We start from the raw sequence: 23,272 nt of genomic DNA, 5'->3' as shown, positions 1-23,272 counted from the left end.
TTATGTTTAATTACAAGAGGACACATTGTATTTATGATGATTACACTTAAAAGGAACTAAAAGATAGAACTAGAACACAAATTTCAATTGACAAAAAAAGTATTTAATTTGTATTTATTTATTAAATTACTGTCTCCACTTGGCGTGACATTTTCATTGATGAGATTTCCTTACATATCATTAATTGCAGTGTACTAGGAATGTCATTTGCAAAGAAAATGTAAAAAATGTTATGACCTATTTTTAAATGTGATATTTCAAAGTGTTGATTGAAATTTCCAGATCTTATCTACTGTTTTTGACGATAAAACGAGCGATGCATCATAGTTTCCGTTAACAATTTTGATCACGGTTTTTTTCAAGTTCAACAAATAGTGATCAATTTTTAGGATATTTTCTGGTATAAAAAATGGGAGCCACGCCTGACCACACATTATAAGTGGATTCGTGAGTTATCAGGGCACAAGTTATCGAGGGAATGGTGTATATATTAAAGCATGTGAATTATAGACTTTATCACAATAATATCATCATCTATCAATCTAGGAAATGTAGATACCAGTGCACTAATGCCATCGGTGCAAAAGATGGATGGATGGATGGATGGAGGGAGGGAGGGAGGGAGGGACAGATGGACGGGATTAGTTATTAAAGATTGAACAACTGTCTCTGTCAAATCAATATGCATGTAGCAAAAACTGTTACTGCAAATCTACAGAAAGGTTTTGAAAGAAAAACATACACGTAAATACTTTTTTTGCTTTTTTAAATTTATTTTGCAGTGCATAAATATGAGCACTAATTGCCTGCATAGAGTTGTTAATATATAAGAAAAGCAAATGAAGGTACAAGAGTTCTCAGTTTTTTTTTAATTGCCAAAAGGTCAATACAATATTTTTATGTGAAATTATGTTTGTAAATATGGCAGCATTCAAAATTTGTAATGGATATTACCCAAGAGTGATTTTTTTTATTAGATACATTTGGTTGTAACACAGGGCAAATATATTATGCATTTTTAACTATTCTATAAATTAAGGTCGTATGATGTGCACTCCCTCATCTGACATCACATGCCTTCAGCTTCTGAGTAATATGGACAATAGGCATATAGAATGGGTATATTATTCTCATTAGATAACAATTTACAGACAATTGCTGTTGATTGGGATGCAGCTGTTTTGAAATATGCAATTATAATCCCATTCAGATGTGTAGAGTGTCATACATAATATGAGAGAAGACCGATTAGTTATCAATCACATCACTGACATGTGGCACTTCAGCTCCCTTGGCCAATAGCATGATAAGTAAATATAGAAACTGTAAGACTCATATTCCAGTCATTCAGTCGAGTCTGTTGTGAATCACTTAAACATGTATGGTATTTCTAACCAGAATTGCTAATTGACTAAATGTCCATAATTTTGCATGACAAATTAGACTTATGTCACTTCTTACACTATTGAATTTCCTTCTGATCATGAAAGCAGATAAACCAACATGCAATAAGCAAAGTGCATTTTCGTGTGATGTTAAAATGAAGAATATCATGTGTGAAAGAAAGAACCTGTAGTCGTTGTACATGTATAATTTACTTTGTTTATCTGCAGTTCGGATGTAACATTACCATGTCATGGTTATTGTACTTATTAAACGAAACTATTCCAAATATCAACCAAGCTGACAAATAGATAAAAACTTAAGTTTCAGAAACCTGTAGCTTACATATATCTGTTCCTTCATTGAGTACTATATACCTGCTTATAAGTCAAGTCATACTGCTAACAGGAAAGATCCTGATCTGCCATAGCATAATGTGTCTGCAAAACATGGTCTATGTTGTTTGTTCTACCAATTAATCCTATCAAATGGCACAGACCTAGGCGCAGTTTGTGACAGCAGATCTGGTTCTGTGTAGTTTGCAGTAGGACTCGACATATAAGTGAGTACATACAGTATGTATCTTAAACCTGATTGTTATATAATTTGCTATATAAATTTGGCAGGTTGTAAAATTATTACCATTATTACTGACTGGTGTTTTGTATATACTTATTATTCCCCAGTTGACACTTGTACCCGCATTCATTAGATTTTTAGCGATTATTATTATACTGTGGGTTTGATAAAAGTGGTGGTCCAAGGCCTAGGACTTCGTAGCTTTTGACACAAAACTGATGAGTTTTCCAGTCAGTAATGCATGGCACTTGAGAATAAAATATGTGTAACCAGGGTCTGAACTTAATAAAGAAAAATACTTGCAGCAACAACTGATTATCATCCGCAAAGGCTTATTTGGGGATCCAATCAAACAAACTTTCACTGTTGGACTTGATTGGACTTGATTGGAAATGCTTCTCAGTTGGGTGTTATGTATCTTTGAGGTAGCAAGTTTACTTTTTGTCAGTTAATTATTAATTTTTAACAACAGTAGAGTGGAGCAGAACATTTTGGGATATAATTTTGTTGCTTAATTATATGAAGAAAAGGATAGTCTATAATAAATTAGAGGAAAGCAGTGAATTAATCCTAGAAGGATAATATTGATACTAAACAAGAGCAAGTCCAGAAATAAAAATGGCACAATTTCCAGTGCATTTATGAACTGGGTACATGTTTATCAATGTTTTTCTTTTATGTTACAGCTTGTACAGGTACCAACTTTGAATGTTTTTTAATATTAAATTTCACAAATGCAGTGTATGGCCTTCATATCAAATTTCTGTGAAATGTCTGGCAAGGGTCACTGGAATTCTGGAATTTTGGGATTCTTTTTTTATCTATATATCCATTTGTTCATTAAAATTTGATCTGTCTATCTATATATCTGTCTATCTGTCTGTCTATCTATCTATCTATCTGTCTATCTGTCTATCTGTCTGTCTGTCTGTCTGTCTGTCAGGCTGTCAGTCTGTCTATCTGTCTGTCTGCCTATCTACATATCTATCCTATCTCTCTCTCTACCTACCTACCTACCTACACACACACACACACACACACACACACACACACATATACACACACATAAATTTGATACTCATGCCCAAATTGACAAAATGTTTTGAAAGTGTTTTTAAGGTAATTGCTTGAACATAAAGAAAAGAAATGAAAAGATTTTATTGTTGTGTAGGTTGCAATGATGTGATGACCCCAGTTCATTGTGATGCATTATGCTAATTATCAGATGTTTTCTCATGCAGGTGGAATATATCAGCTGTGCATTGGCAATCATTGTGCAAAACACGTCATGAAACATGAAGAAATTTAATCAACATCAACATATATGCTTGGAAGAGTTTGATGCCATGTTACACAGTTGTCATTTATCATTACAAAATCAGCAGCATCTTTATTGAACAAATGTTTTCTACCGTATACACTCACTTATCTTATGAGATGAGTCCATCTGCAAACTGCACAGGCCCAGATCTGTCATCATATGACAGGTCTGGGTCTATGCAGTTTGTTTGGTGCAGTTAGTAGAACAGACAACATAGACCCTGATCTGTATGTGCATCATGCTACTGCAGAGTAGGATCTTTGTTATTTGCAGTTTGACTCGACTTATAAGTGAGTATATGTTTTCTTTAAAAGACTAAGTAGTATTGATTCTTATTCTTCATTCTGTTGTGAACATATTCATAAGCATTTGATCTCGTTTGCTAATCTCATTTGAATTATAGTTATTAATTTTCTGAAAAAGAAACAACAAAAAACTTTCGAATTATTTTTCGTTTTGTTAACATTAGAACTTAATGTAGCTTTCAATGAGAAAATGATTTCAATGTAAGTATGACAGGCAAATATGAAAAATGTCCTTATGAATCATGGTTGCATTTGATCTTTGATAGCTTAAGAGGAATCCAAGACTAGATTTACTCACTGTTATAACACCCACTAACACTCAAAACATGGTATTAAAAGACTGGCTCAAAATTGTGGGTATTTTGAACTGCCCTCAAGCCCATGATTCTTATTATATCATCATTTAATAACTTCATTGACAGTTTGCAACGACTTGATGGTATGTCATCACTAATAGCAGCTCATAAGTGACAGCTTGAGGCACTAAAACCAAATGATTCCTTGTTTTTCATCACAAAATTGCAGGAATAACATCAAAAATGGAAAGTGCAAGTAATTCATTAATGGATGAAATGCTGTACAGTGTTATCTTCAGCACCTTTCCTTTTATAATTTACAGCCAAAAACAATTTTAGCAGCCCCTCACTCAACTTAAGACATCTTGGGCCAAACTTATTTAAGAAAGCATTTTGCAGTACATAGATGTCAGACAGGCCTTTGAAAATCTTGAAAGTGTTTGTCAAATCTGTAATTGGCAAAATGAGATTCATAAAAAATGATTAAAAATTAACATGTTGGCTTAAAGGTGCCTCCTCCCTATTATCCTTCTTTGAAATTATACTGTAAAAATTCTATAACAAGACCATGGTTATAAGACTATCCACTTTAACAGCACTTTCAAAGACAATTCTGTTATTAAAAAGTATTAGGGATGGGGTGGGGAAAGTGGTGGTGGTGTGGCAGCTGCTTGTCATATGTGAAATTCTGTATGAATAATGTCATTCCAACAGCCAAGAGTAGGCTTGTTATGGTCTACAGTTACCTGTACTTTTATGTCCTCACTATATCTATTTAAGATTTATATCGTGTTACCAATGTCCATCTGTCACATCATATCAGGTCATCATATGTTTTTTTTTTCAGGTCAATAGCTTTCAAAGTACTGCATGGACTGAAAGCCGGATATAAAGATTTACCATATGTACTCACTTATAAGTCATATCAAACTGCCGATAACTAAAATCCTGACCTTCCATAGCATAATGTGCTTGCAGATCAATGTCTGTGTTGTTTGTTCTACTGATTACTTGTAACAAATTACACAGACTCAGATCTTCTGGTACATTATGCAAGAGTAGATCTGGTTCTGTGCAGTTTGCAGTTGGTCTCCTCTTATAAGTGAGTACATATGGTACATAAAGAGGCCAACATCAAGTTGGATTTGCCAATACAATTTTATGGAATTATGGCCCAAGTTTGACTTAGAAATTTGCTCTTTAATTGCATGATATTGGTTGGGGGAGCTGTATGTATCTAGAACTAGACAAGTTGGAGTTGCAGAATTTACCATTTATTTGAGTGATAATTGGTACATAATATAATGTCTGCAGGTATGAATTCTGTGCAGACCATAATGCATGTTGCAGTGTACATAATAAAATGCAGCACATTGATCATTCAGTTTATGAAGGGTACTTGAGCTGGATCTAGCTAAAGCAAAATTCCCATAAAAAGTTCCTGTTTATTGGGAGGAGGCCCTAGACTTCAGTTTTGCAGGGGCATATTCAGCGTTTCTTGCTATGCCACTGGGCTAAAGTCTACCTTTTGGTTTGTGTTAACATCAGATTTTTGTAGTAAATAGTACAGTCATGCAGAAAACCAGGTAATGTAGATTTAAGATCTGTCACATTTAACACATTAACCCCTGGAGGATTTTGTCATTTTTGCCTGAAATTTGAGTAGGAAACACATTTTGAAAGCTATTTCTGAATAGATCAGAAAACACCAAATCCCAGGTGATCTTTCAATAACATACAGCCTAGTTGTGTTAGAAACATAGTTTTTCATTGGCTATTTGGCTCGCACATGAGCAGAAGGGTAAAAGTTGGAGTTCTTTGTTCGTACTGGTTCGCCTTAGGTCTGAGACCAAAAAGTATAAAATCTGGACACAAAATTGGATTCCGACCACGGGAGAATTTTGGGTAGAAAAAAAATCGGGTCCACAAAATGAGGTTTTTCCCTCTGTATTTTGTAGTGCAGCTGGATATTCCAGATTATTTGGTATCATTATAGAGCTACATCTGTCTACCTTTCTATAATACCACCCACTTTAGTGTATCATGCATGACCATGATGCTACAGAGCTCGGCAGTAGGCTACTACCTCCTGTCATGTTAAATTGTTGCTAGGGGTTAATGTGTTAAGAAAAAGAACTAGTAAAATCTATGTAATAATAGCAAGTCATTAGTCAGTATATCGATAATGCTTCAACTCTATGACAGTATTAATTCAATTGGATTGATCCCAGATGAGTAACCATGTGTGTGTCTGTGTGTGTGTGCATGCACACGTGTGTGCATGCATGTATGTGTGTGTATGTGTGCAAGTATGTATGTATGTGTATTATATATATATATATATATATATATATATATATATATATATATATATATATATATATATATATATATATATATATATATATATATATATCTTTGTCATGTTGCTGGACTCGGATGGTTTTGGGCAAGAGAGTAAAGTTGATGAACTGCGCAACTCTTCCTCACTTAAACCAAAGTCATCGACAAGTCACTCAACGAAGTGGCAGGTGTGGGTACACTGGCAGCCATAGCCGCAAACCTGCATGCAGGCAGCTCAGGCCATTAGGTTCGTTCACCACTGACTCTGTGCAGCAGTGGAGTCTGGCAACCCCTTGAGCGACTGAGCAGCTCTCTTCAGGAATGTACTGCTCACCTCCTTGGCATGAAGAAGGGGCTAGAAAAGGTGCCCTAAACATTGCCTTCTTTAAACCTCCCTAGCCAGCTTACAGTGACTGGCAGGGACCCTACTCCAGCGGTCAAAATACAAAGAAGAAAATGAGGATTGTTCCTCTCACACTTGGCGCATGGAATGTGCGCACCTTACTGGACAGAGATGATGCTGAAAGACCCCAGAGGAGAACCGCCCTAATTGGAAAGGAAAATACAACGTGGACATTGCTGCCTTGAGCGAGACCTGGCTTGCAGGAGAAGGCGAACTCTTTGAAAGGGGCTGGGGCTCCGGATACACTTTCTTATGGAGTGGCAGAGGAAGTGAAGAGCATTATGAGGCTTGTGTCGACTTTGCAGTGAAGATAGCACTGATTGGCTAATAGGCTGGACCTTCCAAGGGAGTAAACAACAGACTCATGACTATGAAACTCCCCCTCTTGTCTGGAAGAAAGCACCTTACCATCATCAGTTGCTATGCTCCAACCATGACCAACCCGGATGAAGTGAAGATCAAGTTTTATGAGGATCTTCACTCCATCATAGCTGATGTTCCAATATCAGTTAAGCTTGTCATTCTTGGCGACTTCAGTGCAAGAGTAGGCTGTGATCACGTTGCCTGGGAGTGGGTCACTGTAACAGACTTGTGCTGAGCATGAACTGCTGATCACCAATACAGTGTTCTGCCTCTCTACCCATAACAGGACATCATGGATGCACCCTCGCTCTAAGCACTGGCATCTCATCGACTCACTGGCGCTTCCATGCAAATGGAATAGAGGCATCCAAAGGCGCTTGCTTGAGTTAAAGGGATACCATGAGATGTATAAATTTTTCATTAAAAGGAAATGAGGCTTGTTGAATTTCCTTTTAATGAAAAATGTATGCAATGAGTGGTATAATGAGTGGTATATAATTGATACAGCATACATACTATACATATATTCTATTTATATCACATACAAATACACATATTTGCCCTTTGAATGGAATTAAGATATGCTTCGGGGCAACTGTGTATTGATCGGGCAAATGAACTCCTCACATCCCAGTGAGTGTGTCCCTTACAAAATGTAGTTATACACATTTTCTTGTTGTTCACAATCACATTTGCAAATTGATAAGTTGATTGTTTTCTTTTTAAGTTTTTATTTTTATTCACATTAATTAAATGAATATAAGACACACTTATGATTTAAACAGGGAAGATTGTTTTTATGAAGAAAGTAGATCACTATGAACATGTTAGCTTCTTGTACACACTATGCTCAGGCATTCACATTCAGGCATGTGGAAATTAGCTTGGAATAAAAACTAAGCAGAATGACAAACCAACAAGAGGTAATTAAAATGTTTAATATATTTACAGTTGATCTAAATTATTCTGCTTTAATTAATATTGCTACTTACCACAAAATTCTCACGGTCTCTGTCTGTCTGTTTCTCTGTCTCTCTCTTTTTTCCTTTGGATGGTTTGACTTAACTTTACCATAATTCATAGGTCCAGAGACATTGTTGTATGACTCAAGCAAAATACCTCAACGCTTGTATTTTCATGGATTTTTGCCATTATCTTGCTGTGATGGTCCAGAGAGAGAGAGAGAGGGAGAGGGGGAGGGGGGCATTGTTTGGACATTTTCATATTTAATTAATAATAATTGATTCTGAGAACATAAGTTTAAGAAACAACAACAACAATAAAGCATTAAATATGTTACAGTATGTGTGCCACGTAACTGCCAAATTTTACTTACTATGTCGACAGGCTATTGCAACTATATATCATTGATATTATGAACACTGTAGATGATCCCAAGGAAAGTGTAAAGATACTGTTACAACAAGCCATATTCTTGGAGGTTACTTGGTGCAAGTTCAGTTTTAAGGTTTTCATCAAACTGAAATTGATTTCTCTCTCAGTATTTCTGCGTATTTTGCCCCTTATGCATGATAGAGAGAAACAGATAAAAGAAAGGATTGCGATGAAATTGCCTACCATGGTAAATTCAGTTTGAAAATGGGAACTATTAATACTTTTTATCGATATTTTCATCTCTCATTAATGATTAATGAGTGGGAATTTATCATTGATCTAAAGGCCTGCAGTTGAAAGAACTTTTATATATTCGTATTATTGCACCATGGGCAGATATCACAATTTGATATACCAGTAGTATTGTTATATCAATTTGCTTTATACTGTACCATTACACTTTAAGTTCCATGTTATTCTTAATGTATGTGGTATAAACATATTTTTAATGATAAATTGCATGTGGAAATGCTAATATTGGTTTGTGCAGAAATAAAAGGTACCTCAATATAGGTAACACTGTTTAAGGCATTTACACAGGACTGAAAATAATTAAAATGAGTCACCACATAATATTCACAATAAAACACACAGGTACATTGTATATTACCTTTGTTGCAGTCACAAATTGTGTCAGACAGAGCATGTTCTATTTTTCTTGCAAGACTTGAAAAAGAATCAGTCATGTGTAAAGCCATATACTATATATGGTTGCTTATGTGTCAAGTAAAATTACAAACAACAAAGATGCTGATCTGCCATGGCATAAGGCATCAGCAGGTCAGGGTCTCCAAACAAACTGAACAGACCATTATGTGACTGAACATACCATTATGTGATGGCAGATTGGGGCCTTTGCAGTTTGCTGGACTCATAAGCGAGTATATATGGTAGGTTGTCTTTTTCCAGTTTCAGCAACTCTTGTAGACAACACAGAATCAAAATAACTATGCCAAAAGAAAAATGACAAAATTGTAGAAATTTGTATCAGATAAGGTCAAAATGTTTTACTTGTATGGTACATTGGAGCCATCATATTATGGCATTTTTTAAATATTTTTTTGGAGCTAGACTTTGAACAAATGTAATTTTTATTTCTATGTAGTTATCTCACTTGTTCTTGTACAGTAGTTGTCCTATTAAGGTTTCTACAATGTGAACTAGAAATGTGGTTATGGAACATTGATACCTGACCACAGTACTTGAACTGATTTTAATGAAGAAACCTAACTAAGGTGAGATTGATGGACAGTTGGATCTAGATATGACGGAAATAATGTCCAGATGGATGGTTGGATAAGGGAAACATGCCCCCTACCCACTATTGTGATCAGGCATTAAAAAAAAAAAATAAAGCATCCTCCATATTATTAAAGTTATGAATTTAGCTGTAAGCAGCTCTGCTTTACTGGTCATATGGCCAAGTGTCCAGTGGCCACTGTTTATATTGATTAAAAGTGTATATAATGCTTTGCAAATTTCAGTTTAACTTACAATGCCCAAGATAATTCATTGTGAAATGAAGATATACTATATATACACTTGCTTAGAAGTCTGATCTAACAGCGAACTTCATTGACTCAGATCTGTGGTTGCATAATGCTTTGGCAGATCTGGGTCAGTGCACTGTGTTATGATTACTGGTAATCAGTAGAAAAAAAATACAAATAGACCCTGATATGCTGATTCATTATGCAAATTTAGATCTGGGTTTTTCACATTTGCAGTTGAACCAACTTACAAGAAAGTACATTGCATATGGTGTTTAAACAAAACTCACAGTGTTTGGCCTTTATGCTAATGTCAGATCTTAATAAAGTGTCCACCATTATAGATTGATTCATTGATTGATATTTACCATCATTGATTGATATTTACCAGTTGGGCAGTTGATCGGGGCTGGACAGGACAGGGTAGGAATCAACCCTGCAACCCCCATAATTGGAAGAAAAGTTAGCTGAGACAACATGGCTTTCAGCTTATACAATATTGTACCTTGATTTGGCTGTCTGGCAGATATCTGTTGTGTCTTTGTTCCCTTGAATTGATTTAGGTATAAAGATTTTGCAAATATTGGGGACACTGGGAGTGACAGGTCGACAGGTTTCCATTGGCCATGCTTAAAATGCAACACTTTCTGTAGAACATAAACTGGATTGTATATGTGTAACTCTTATTTCAGTGAGACTATGCGGCTGGATACTGGCCTAATTATTGAGGTATGGAGCAAAGGCATGTTGTGGGACAAGCTGCTTGGACTTTACTGGCTGCCTCTCAGGAAAATCCCGCACTCCAGCCAGGTAACATACCATAATATTATTTCCTCCTTACCACTGTATGTCATGTTTGGACAATTTTCCAATTATTCCATTTTGTGTCGACTAGGACTTTTCATTGTACCTACTGTAGCCTACTAACTATGACTAATCATTGTCAACTTTTTTTGCCTTTGTTTGATAATCATGTTTACATGTGCTATCTTGTGAGGGGAAATTTTGCTATCAGTGCCAACAAAACTTCATCTTCCTTTCTATGAGCCGAGGTAGCTCAGCTGGATGGGTATCAGATTCATAACACAAAGGTCTTGGGTTCAATATCTGTCCAGGCTGGTCTGGGTTTGGCAGTCTTGACGTGTCCTTGGCAAGGGCATTTATTTCTCATTTTCTCAGCATGATATAGCCAGCAATGTGTTGAATGTACCATTCAAGCAATAAAAATAAATTACAGTAAATTACAATCTAGAACATGCTGATGTGCTGGGTCTTAAATATGCTGATGTGCCAAAGTTCTTGATATATCACAAAGATATAATCAAAAATGTCCTTCAATGAATTCACAATAAACCAGATATAATGTTTTAGTCCAAAAATCAATAGCACTTTGTAATTCCAATAAATAATTTAAATAAATAAATCCTCTCAAGTTAGAACTGAACACAACTGCAAAAAACAATTCCATTAGACAGATGTTCAAATAGGAATGAAGAATTTTAATATAAACAACCTTTTAATACATACCCATATAACCATTGTTGCAGTGACCTTTTCTGAAAAAACTCATTTATTAATAGAATCTTTTAAAGTCGGAATCAGGGTGGTGGATAAAAGTCAAACCTTAGTAAAAAATATATTTATCGCTTACTAACAATGCAAACTTGAGAGTTGTCAGGTGGACCCTTACTCTCAACTGCAGACAAAGGTCAAGCACACAATACAAAATTTAACATACATAACAAAAATGAGATACGTTTGCACAAGTAATGTCATTTGTAGACCACATACTTAAGCCAAAGTTTGTGGAGGGCTTAAATATAAGGTAAAGAAGAGGTCTATGGTTTTGGGGTCAAATGGTGAAAAGTCTGAGTTATTGTGACTCAAAAGGAAAAGGGTTTTTACATCATTCATTTTGTTCAGGTTAAGTTTTTTTTACCACATTGCTGCACTTAATGGACTAAAAAATTAAGTGGAATAATTCGAGTAGCAATGCTTAATCAAAACTGAAACAATTAAATGGAATCCATGACCATATTAGTATTATAAGAGCCGCAGCAGTATAATGTGGGACTTGAATTGAGGCACAGCAGTACCCTTGTCTTGAGTAGATATCATACAGGTCTCAATATTGTATAAATGGCATAATAATGATAATAATAATAATAATAATAATATAATAAAGATAGGAATGGATAATAGCATGTAATGCTATGCATATTACATGTTGTATATTTCAGGAGGGTGTAGGGAAATGGTTGTCCATGGACAGTGAGCTGATCATGCAGAATGGGGAGGTCATGGGGACTCGGGGGCCAACAGGTCACAGTGTTCTTATTGATGCCCGTTTTGAGCTGCCATATGGTATGTATGACAACACACCAATCATCACTGTTACAACAAATTGCCACAAAGTTGCTACATGTATCTTTTTCTTGCATGTATCTTTTTCTTGCAGGCAAAGTGAGAAATAAAGATCACTTTTATGACTGCTATGTTGTCAGTCATTTCTGTCAGGCTGATCTTAAACAGGTGTGGGAGGGGGGAACTTTTTTGAAATTTAAGAAAAAACCCCAACCCATAATGACCTTTATAGTGAAAGATGTGAATTAATTTGGGGTCTGTTAAATCATTTCCAGCATTGGTTGGAATATAAATTTAAAGCATAAAGTGCAGTGGAAGTACTGTACAAATTATCATAATTTTTCAGGTCATTGATGGTGATTTTCATCTAAAAATTATGGGTATGACCAGTACCATTATACACTTTGACTAGTTCACCATTAATCCACTTTTTCTGCTTAAGCAACTATTATGGTTCTTTGAACAATTATTGAATTTTCAAGCATATCATGGATTACTTGTATCATTTGTTTTAGAGACTACTGATTAAGCTGGGTGCAGTTGCACATAATGTAGACCTTGATATGCAATGCATTATGCAGTGGTGGCACTGGGTTCGTGTAATTTGCATTTGATCTGACTTTTATGCAAGTATTAAAGTATATTCTGTTATTGTAATCTAACGCGTGACTTGTCAGAGTTTAGCAATATAACTACATCAGATCTGTATCCCAGACATCAGAGCTGATTAATATATATTGACTTTGTAATTATAATGCTTCATAGCTAAAGCTTAAACATGGATGAGGCATAAACCAGGAGAGCTAATGGGATGGTTCTTCATCCGTCAGCTGTCCATCACTAAAAGTTTTGTTATCATTACTCCTTTGGATTAACTTGCAATTTACAATGAAACTTTACACACATTCATCCCATATTTTAGTTGAACCTACATGGTCTGCTTGGACATATAATATGGCCAGCACATCAGCCATCTTGAAAATTTTATTTTTGCAACTCCTGCTGAATTGATGATCATATCACAGAAAGTCTTTTTGTGTCTAATTGGTTCTAAATGAAAATGGTGCCAATTTGACATCCAGTATAGCCATCATGACATTCATCTTGAGAATGTTCTTGCCTCTTCTGCTGAGCAGAAAGTCATGTTGACTTGGGGTTTTGACTAGAAGATATATTAGGATGTCTAGATTTTCCTTAATTAAAATATTGCTGCTTGCACATCCACTATGGCTGCAACTGTTGCCACATTCAGAATCCTGTTACACTAATTCAGAAGTCCTTAATAAAAATGGCTACATGCAGACATCCATTATGACTCCACAGTGCCCATCGTGAATCTCGAGTTATCATTATTTCTTCTGAATAAAGAAACATAGCAGCATTGGGTTTTCACTGAAAGACTTGTTACTATGCCTAGTTGGTTGTAAGTGAAAATGGTGCCAAGCTGACCTCCAATATGGCCACAACAATCATCATCTGATTTTTTAAAATCTCTACGTCTCCTAGATTGCTGAGCATATCACCAATATACATAAGAAGATTTCTTATGATGTCTTGTTTGACCTAAAAGGAAATGGTGTGCATCTCGTATCTAATATAACCAACATGACTGCCAACTTGAAAATCTTATTTTTACTCCTCTAAAATGTAAATTTATATCCGTTTTTTTTCTTCAGAAGACTTCTTATAATGTTTTGTTGGTCTTGAATTAAAATAGTGCTTATTTGAAATCCAATATATCCATCATGGTGACCATTATGGAAGTCTTCTTATTGCTACTCATAAAGGAAAGTCATCAGAGGGGTTCTTGTGGTGTCTAGTTGGTCCTTCATGAAAATAATTAACCCTCAATATAGCCACCATGCTGGCCTTCATGAAAATTATGTTGTCTCTGTTCCTCTCAAATGGATGGTTATATCAGCATGGGATTTTGCCAGTATTCTTATGATACCTAGTTAGTCTTAGATGACAGTGGAGCTAATCATACATCCAATATGGTTGTCAAGACCGCTGTCTTGAAAATATTTCTGTAGCTACTCCTTCTAAATGGATGGTGATATTGATATGGGGTTTTCACCAAAAGACTTTTTGTTTTAATGGATGTCTACTTTGTCCTAATGAAATTTGTTCCAGTCTTAATTCCAGTGTGTACACCACAGCAGCTATTTGAAAATCTTGTTATTGCTAAAGGATATAAGGGACACTCAGCAGTTAAATGGAGGTAATGGTTTTATCTTGAAATCCTGGAAATTCTGTTTGCCCAGTAGAGTGTCAGTCCCTTCGAAAGACTCTTTGTTACTTAGTAATCAGCTAAAGACTATAATTTATTGAAGAAATTTGATTTATTGGTTAATACTGATAACAGCTTAGTTAGAGATAGTCATTGCCCCAGTTCATCTTTGACTTGCACATATTTTGTATATCCCATAAATAACAACAGCTTAGTTAGAGATAGTCATTGCCCCAGTTCATCTTTGACTTGCACATATTTTGTATATCCCATAAATAACAACAGCTTAGTTAGAGATAGTCATTGCCCCAGTTCATCTTTGACTTGCACATATTTTGTATATCCCATAAATAACAACATCTTAGTTAGAGATAGTCATTGCCCCTGAGTTCATCTTTGACTTGCACATATTTTGTATATCCCATAAATAACAACAGAATTGTCAGATCTTGTAAACATAAGAATTTTTAAAATGTAATGTTATTTTAAGTTAAGGCAGTATTTTTGGAGTACCTAAATGATTTAGATTTCTATATTCAAATGGTTGAACTGATGTTTTTGAAACATGCTTCTGCAGGTTGGAATAAGGGGTTTAACAAATTCAGTTTTATTACTAGTTTTATTAACTCTACATATGCTGGCTGTAAACATTCAGTGATTTGACTGAATGAACCAATGGTTCAGAGGCATAGTTGTTTGGATATTGGAAGTCAGAAAGGTATAGATTCATGATGAAAGTTATCAGATTGTTTGAACATGCCTAATGTTCATCCCCCCCCTAGTATGCTAATGTTTATCCCCACTGGATGTTCATCCCAACCAAATAAGCTAATGTTTGTCCCACCTAGTAATCTAATGTTCATCCCCACCTAGTAAGCTAATGTTTATCTTCACCTATTAAGCTAATGTTCATCCCCACCTAGTAAGCTAATGTTCACCCACACCTAGTAAGCTAATGTCTATCTTCATCTAGTAAGCTAATGTTCGTCCCCACCTATTAAGCTAATATTTATCCCCACCTAGTAAGCTAATGTCCATCTTCACTTAGTAAGCTAATGATCATCCCCACATAGTAAGCTAATGTTCATCTTCACCTAGTAAGCTGATGTTCATCCCCACCTAGTAAGCTAATGTTCGTCCTCACCTAGTACGCTGATGTTCATCCCAACCAAATAAGCTAAGGTTCATCCCCACCTAGTAAGCTAATGTTCGTCCTCACCTAGTACGCTGATGTTCATCCCAACCAAATAAGCTAAGGTTCATCCCCACCTAGTAAGCTGATGTTCATCCCCACCTTGTAATCTAATGTTCATCCCCACCTAGTAATCTAATGTTCATCCCCACCTATTAAGCAAATGTTCATCCCCACCTATTAAGCTAATGTTCATCCCCACCTAGTAAGCTAATGTCCATCTTCATCTAGTAAGCTAATGTTCGTCCCCACCTAGTAAGCTAATATTTATCCCCACCTAGTAAGCTAATGTCCATCTTCACTTAGTAAGCTAATGATCATCCCCACATAGTAAGCTAATGTTCATCTTCACCTAGTAAGCTGATGTTCATCCCCACCTAGTAAGCTAATGTTCGTCCCCACCTAGTACGCTGATGTTCATCCCAACCAAATAAGCTAAGGTTCATCCCCACCTAGTAAGCTGATGTTCATCCCCACCTTGTAATCTAATGTTCATCCCCACCTAGTAAGCTAATGTTCATTCCCACCAACTAAGCTGTAGCAGGACCAATATAGCTTTCTGATAGCTCCTTTTTTACTCTTATACCTTGTAATTCCCACTATACTTTCATTGATGTTGCAACACCTTCATTGCTCTGGCGCAGAATTTAAAGTTTCTATCACACCACAAGACTGACTTTTCAAGACCATTTGGACCATTTTTAATTTGCAGTTTGCAATAAATTCACCCCATCTATACTCCCTTACAAGTCAAATTTAACTGCAAACTGAACAGGCACATATCTGCTTTCCCATAATGCACTGGCAGATTTAGATCTGCAATTTGTTAAGAGTAAACATTGACCCTGATCTGCTAGCACATCATGCAGTGGAAGATTAGGGTCTGTGTTGTTTGCAATTTGGCTGACTTGTAAACAAATATATATGGTATTTTTTCATGGGGTATCAATATTTGTGGACTTTGTGGTTGTACTAAACCAATAATTTAAAGACCATGAAAATCGATGCCCAATAAAATGAAGGATGTCTCAGTATATCTTCTGAATACTTATTCCTCATTTGTAAAAATGTTTTTGGAAGTACCGGAAAAATTTATTAAAAAGGAACTATATTCATGAATTCAGGAAATTAAACCATCTGTATGTTACCATATGTACTTGCTTATGAGTCAAGTCAGACTGTACAGACCCAGATGTGCCATTGCATACTATGCCAGTAATCTATGTCTTTGAAGTTAGGAGTAATCAGTTGAACAAACAGCAAAGCTCTTGATCTGCTTGTGCATTATGTGACAGCAGATCAGGGTCTGTCTTGTTTGCATTTGGACTTGTAGGCAGGTATATATGGCACATTGACCTTTGTTTTCCTTGAAGAGGCATTATCTGCATTTCTTCGTGAAATGGAAAGGTTTGATTTGTCCTGTTTGGTTGCTTTCTGAAAGGTATAAACTTTGACTCATTTTATAATTGACGAAAGTATGGGATTAATCAGTGAAATGGTGTTCAGGTTTTACAAAAATACTTTTGCTCTATGGTGAGAAAAATACCTGGTCTTAAGCTCAATTTGTCCCTGCTACATAATTCATGTGAGAGTCTGCTTTGTTCCCCCAGTTGCCATTCATTGCAGTTGCAGACTTTCTTCTTTCTCTTAAGGAAAGAATGTTTAGTTTTTCTACTATTAAGGGCAATAGCATAGCCCTTTCTTACATTCTCAATTTCTCTAGGGATTGTACCAATGGGTCACACCCACATCTTTCTGATGGTGTCAGGTATTTTGAGCTTCAGAGACCAGTATCTTGCTCGCTTATGCCTTGATGGAATCTTTTGTGTGTTCTTTGCATGTTATTAAAGCCCCCTTACAAATCTCTGAATGAAGCTTACTTCAGTGACCTTACCCTCAAGACAGTTTTCTTCCTTTCCCTCGCATCAAGCCTTGTCAATGGAAAAGGGCTGTTTATGGTTCAGTGATAACTATGATTGGTTTAGTATTCTCAGGGAATCAGCTACCTTCAGTAGCTCCAGTTCCTAATGAAAATCCCAGGTTCAGTCATATTTAATGCAGCGGATGATCAAGATAGGCCCCTTTGCACAATTAGGGACATGAGGATTTAATTTTTACTTCCTCTGTAGGGAGAAGAAAAGCTTGGAATTGTGACTCTTTACCTCTCAATGGTTCATCAGATACTTTGACAGTCACCAAATGCAGGTGGATTGTCCTCACTCGCAAGAAAACATATAAGTCGCTCACTGAGAGGAACCATTGTATCATGAGCATTAAAGCCAATAAAGGCAGGGCTAATGCTTGATCTTGGGCTTACTTGAATCATTCATCTCTGGATGATATTATGAGATCAACCTTATGGTAGTTGCACACTATCTTTTCTCCTTTTACCTTTGATCTTTGGCAAACCAGATTGTTGGGGCCAGTCATGACATTGCAAAATGTGGCCAAGTCATCTACCAGCTTACAGTAGTGAACTCCTACTCCAAGGGTAGATGCATAATTTTCTTATACCACATTTTGGTTGGGGCCATCAGCCTCACTCCTGACTGGTAAATTCAGCAGTGAAATAGTAGCAGGTAATATATTACTGTTATTAAAATGTTTTTTTTTTGGGGGGGAGGGGTGATACAAATACTGTTTGAAAAAATCCCTCCTCCAGCCATGCTCAGATATCCTGTTGGTCAAGTCAGAATTGGAAGGTATTTCTTAATGTTATCTAATACTAAGGAATCAGACTGGGATCATGTTCTTTTGAATTCTGGGCCATCAGTTAGGTTGGACTTGGCATCCGTGAAAATCTAAGCAATGCATTAGTAGCAGGTAAGTATTACATACACTGTAATTAGAATCAGCCCCACCTCCAGCCTGCATAATTTTGTCTTCTCACTGGTTTTAAAAGCTGTTTCCTTTTTTGAGCTATACTTTGATTGAGACATGTATCCTTTCTTTGAGCTATACTTTGAGACGTGGCTTTTCTTGGAGCTATTTATTTGACTGAGATATGTCCTTGTTTGAGCTCTAGTGTAATTGAGATGTGTCCTTTCTGTGAGCTATACTGTGATTGAGATTTGTCCTTTCTTGGAGTTATACTGTAATTGAGACATGTTTCCCTTCTTTGAGCTGTACTTTGAGACATGACTTTGAGCTATACTGTGATTGAGACTTGTGTCCTTTTCTTCGAACTATATTGTGTTGAGACATGTTATTTCTGTGAACTGTACTGTAATTTAGACTTGTGTCCTTTCTTTGAGCCATACTGTGACTGAGAATTTCCCTTCTTTGAGGCATGCTGTGATTTAGATTTGTGTCTTTTTTATGAGCTACTGCTATTTAGACATGTGTCATTTCTTTGAGCTATACTGTGATCTAGACGTGTGTCCTCTCTTTGATTAATCATAATATACTCTTGAATGTGTACATAAAGAAAGAACTGGCAATCAGATTTATTCCTATTTTGGATTCATTCCTATTTTGGAATCTTGTTTCATATGTTAAAATCAGTCTACCGATTTGTTTGATGTTGTGCTCAGTCTGCAGATTTATTTGATGTTGTGTTCAGATAATTTGAGAGGAGACATTTTTTTTGGCTTATTCATTAGAATTACAAGTGCTTATTGGACTAGAACGTTATTCTGGGACCATAGTGAATTGTTCATAGGAGTTTTGGACAGTGCCATTATGATACGTACATTCAAGGATCTTACATTCATATGGAACATTAATTTTTTTTTTACTTGAAAACTTTTTAGGATTATTTTGGACTCCATTCATATACTGTAAGTTCCTCTTACAGTTTCATTTTGTAACTTTGATAATTATTTAAGTTTTACAAAAACTTGTTGCTTTTGATTCTTTCTGTTACTTAGTTTGTGACCATAGATTCATATCACAGATTAATACCTACAGTTTGAATTAATAACTAAAAGTCACAATTTGAAGAAAAACATGTCAAGATAGTCCAGTTTATAAATTCTTTTTATTCTTATTGCATTTGAACTGTTTGATAGTGCTTGTTACTTTCCAACATTCTTGGAACTTTTTTGGTCATATGAGAGAGGAAAGCAATGAGCAGTAGGTGCTGAATGCAGTTTAAAGTCCCCTTTCATTTCATTTGATCAGAACTTTTAACATGTCAGATATTATGGATCTTCCAAGCCATTGTGAGATGTGTTATGCAGCTGCAAATAACAGTCAAGTTTTCTTTTTGTAAGTGTAATTATCTGCACTCAAATTTTACTATTATGTCATCGAAAACTACAGTAAATTGGTACGCTGAAATAAACAACTCAGCTGGGGTCAGCAGTAAAATTGCCATCATAAAGTTTTCTATTATTTTAAAACTTCAAGCAATTTATCTTCATGCCTCTTCTGCATTTAGTTTTCCAGAATTTTAAATTGGGTTGTAAGCATATTATAATGAAATTTAATCGTATTGTACCAGTAATTAAAAGGTCATCTTGGTTAAAGGGTAGTATTGACCATAATTGATTCAATTACATTTGCATGTATTAAAATGTCTGATCAAAATTGCATGTGATTAATTAGAAAATTAGTAATCAATTACAGTTAATATTACTAATCATATATACTGGTACTCCAGGTTTGCAGTTGGAAAATTTCAGAGTCATGATTCAGTGATAAATTAATTAAGCATTATTTATTCAGTATTTATTGAGGAATTATTCTTTACAATACTGCAGTTGATGACTTCTCCATTTGTTAAAAGAGTCACATAGACCATGTGACTTTTCCTTTGCTGTTTTTGCCTTATGAATAATAAGGTGTGATGCCATATTTCCATCAAATTGTGATCACAAAGAAAAGAAAGAAAAAAGAGTCATTTTAGCCAGTGCCTCTTCAAGTGTCAATTATTTGTATTTGAAATTACAGGTCATCACACAGTTTATTGAATACAAAGACAGAAAATGGATTACTAGGTTACTCTGATGCACACATAATTTTTCTGTGTTGTGCTCATACATTGCTAGGAAAAGGTAAGTTTGGTTAGGTCTTTTTTAAAATAAACAATGGTTGTCAGAGCTGTATTTGCTTCAAGAGAGTTTTATCTCATTAATTCCAACACATAGTTTTTGCTTGGGATGTTGGATTAATCCTTTTGCCAGATCAGCTTTTAAGGGTTTCCCTAGATTAGGTATTGCTTTTGGGTGTTTTTTTTAAGGGTTTCCCTAGATTAAGTATTGCTTTTGGGTGTTTTTTAAGAAATACTGCAAAACCTGGATAAGAGAAATATATATTCTTCTTTTTGGCATGGAGAGATATAAATCCCTCTATGCTTATGGCATAGAGTCATTTTCTTCCTACCAAATGTAGTTGGTATTATTAATAATAGTTACAAACTATATAATCTCGCTCCAGTTTGAAATAGTATGATCCTTTCTCAGATCATGAGTTAACTTCCTGTTTTTAGCAATTTCTAACTAGTGAATCGCATGTAAGTGTACATGATTTTCCACCTATGGAAATACCCTTGTGATGATGCTCCAGCAAGGAAAGTGGCAGTAAAATTGCAAAAGAATCTAACTCTATTTAACTTTGCTGACTAAGCTTTTGCTGCATAATACTTAATCTAACACTAATACTAATACTAATGATAAAATGAAATACATAAATTCAAAATTGAATGAACCATTTGGTTTATGTCTCTACAACAATTACAGGGTACTGTATTTAAAAGTTGTTTTGATGCTCTCTTATATATCTTGATGAGTTCTGTCATAAACATAGGTGACATGCAATGTTTTGAAAACTGCCATATTTAAGGAAGCAGAATATCTTGTCAGTTGTTTTTTCTAGTCATTATGAATATATCAGTAAATAGCTTGGGTATAAATGCATGCGAGCATCTGTGCAATGAAAGCTGAGACAGAGAGTGAGAGAGACAGAGAGAGATTATATGTATATATTACAAAGATATATGTATGTATTAAAAAATATGTATAATTTTAATCTCTCTCTCTCCACCTGTGTAATATCAGTATATATGTACATGTATTTCGTGTACATGAATGAATGATTTTATTTGTACAAATCTTCTGCAAATTATTGGTTTATCTGGACCACAAATATATATCTTCCTTGCTGGAATATTTCATATAAAATATCTTATTCAGCTATGGGTCTCTGCCTGAATTTAAATTGAGTATGAAGTACTTGAATGTTTGGTACTTAAGCAGGTGTAATTTATAGCAAGTTGTTATTTTTTCATTACAAAAAATTAACTTGTTACAGTTTTTTTGAAGTGTTTATCTTAAAACACAAGATTACAATTATAAAGGTTTTTGAATTTTTGACAATTTGGTCTTTTTAATTTTCCTTTTTGTTATAAATTTGGTCTCATAAAAGCCAGTAACTCGAAATTTTTTTGAACTTGGCAGCAATAATCTTAGATTAAAGCATTTTCTATTGATAAAAATTGTGTCCCTGATAGGTTTTTGCTCTCTATTGTTACAGATGTAATCCCTATTTATTTTAGAGTACATGTAATTCTTGTATAATAATGTAATACTATTTTGGGAGTTAGACACACTGAAAAGTTCATTACTTGGCAACAAAGAGTTGAGAATATGGAAAAGGGCTTTATTAGATCCACTAGCCTTGCAGTCAGTTTCATATGTAATGGGAGGCAACTCAGTCTTAGGTAATGAATAGCCCTGAATTTAGTTATTTCCATTGAATATTGTTCCATTGATGGTAGAAGATGGTTTTGAAAGGAAATGTCTCAGATAATGTTTCAAATATTAATGTGAATTCTCAAGTGACATATTAAGAAAGAAAATTTAGACATTTATAATGATTGTTCAGAGCAATCTGTTTAATGTAACGAACCAAGGATAGCAGAATCTGTGTAATGGTCTTCCAGATGATTAAATCAAATTATCATTTTAACTTTTAAAGTCATCGGTGTTTTCAGTTGTTATTTAAATTACTGAAATTCTTCTGCGCTTGTGTTTTGATATGTGCATATCAATAGTGAAATGCAACTTAATATGAATACTTATCAAGTTCTGATGTTTATGCTTATCAACAAAAATCAACAACATATTACATGAAGATGATTGGTTAAAGTTTGCTAGAAGAAAAACCTGTGGAATCAGGGCAAAAGTTAATGTATCACTAACTGATGTAAGCATTTGATCAGAACAACTGTCAGCATGAGTTCTGTCTTGTGTTTTCCTGGATACGCGTATGTACCTTATATACTTAGAAGGCAAGTCCAAGTCCAAAATACACAATTCACATGATCTGCTTTTATATAAACAATGACTTGTTCAACAAACAAAAGTTCAGTTTGTGTAATTAGAGTGGTAGCTGTTGATATGCTCCAGGTGACTGCTCAAGTCAGGGAGAAACCATTGTTGGTTAGGAACACCTCGGCGCTAACTGCTGAAGACAGGTAAACATTACACACAGGACATTTATAAGGAAATTTGCGAAAGGAAAATTAAAGGGCTTTGTGACCAAGTGCTGGCTAAGTACGGGTGACCGTTAAGACTGGTTTGACTTATTCTTTTTCTTTTAGTCATGTTCATTCTAGTTTCGCAACCATAGTTATTATTTCAATTTTTTAATGTAAATTACTAGCTA

General features: G+C 35.2%; 1 protein-coding gene across 2 annotated transcripts in view; it reads left to right on the top strand.

The window, feature by feature from the left end:
- Positions 1–23,272, top strand: part of LOC149801686 (protein unc-13 homolog B-like) — a 271,956-nt gene that overhangs the window by 64,688 nt on the left and 183,996 nt on the right. For both annotated transcript variants that reach the window (XM_089955954.1, XM_089955953.1), the window contains exons 4-5: positions 10,571–10,688; positions 12,119–12,242. In XM_089955954.1, the coding sequence (XP_089812080.1) occupies positions 10,571–10,688; positions 12,119–12,242 (242 nt within the window). The remainder of the gene's footprint in view (positions 1–10,570; positions 10,689–12,118; positions 12,243–23,272) is intronic.

Source organism: Sinohyriopsis cumingii, chromosome 4, assembly GCF_028554795.1.
Source record: "Sinohyriopsis cumingii isolate HCF-2022 chromosome 4, ASM2855479v2, whole genome shotgun sequence".
NCBI lineage: Eukaryota > Metazoa > Mollusca > Bivalvia > Unionida > Unionidae > Sinohyriopsis > Sinohyriopsis cumingii.
Note: the sequence above shows the minus strand (reverse complement) of the source record. Positions and strands in the feature narration are given on the sequence as shown.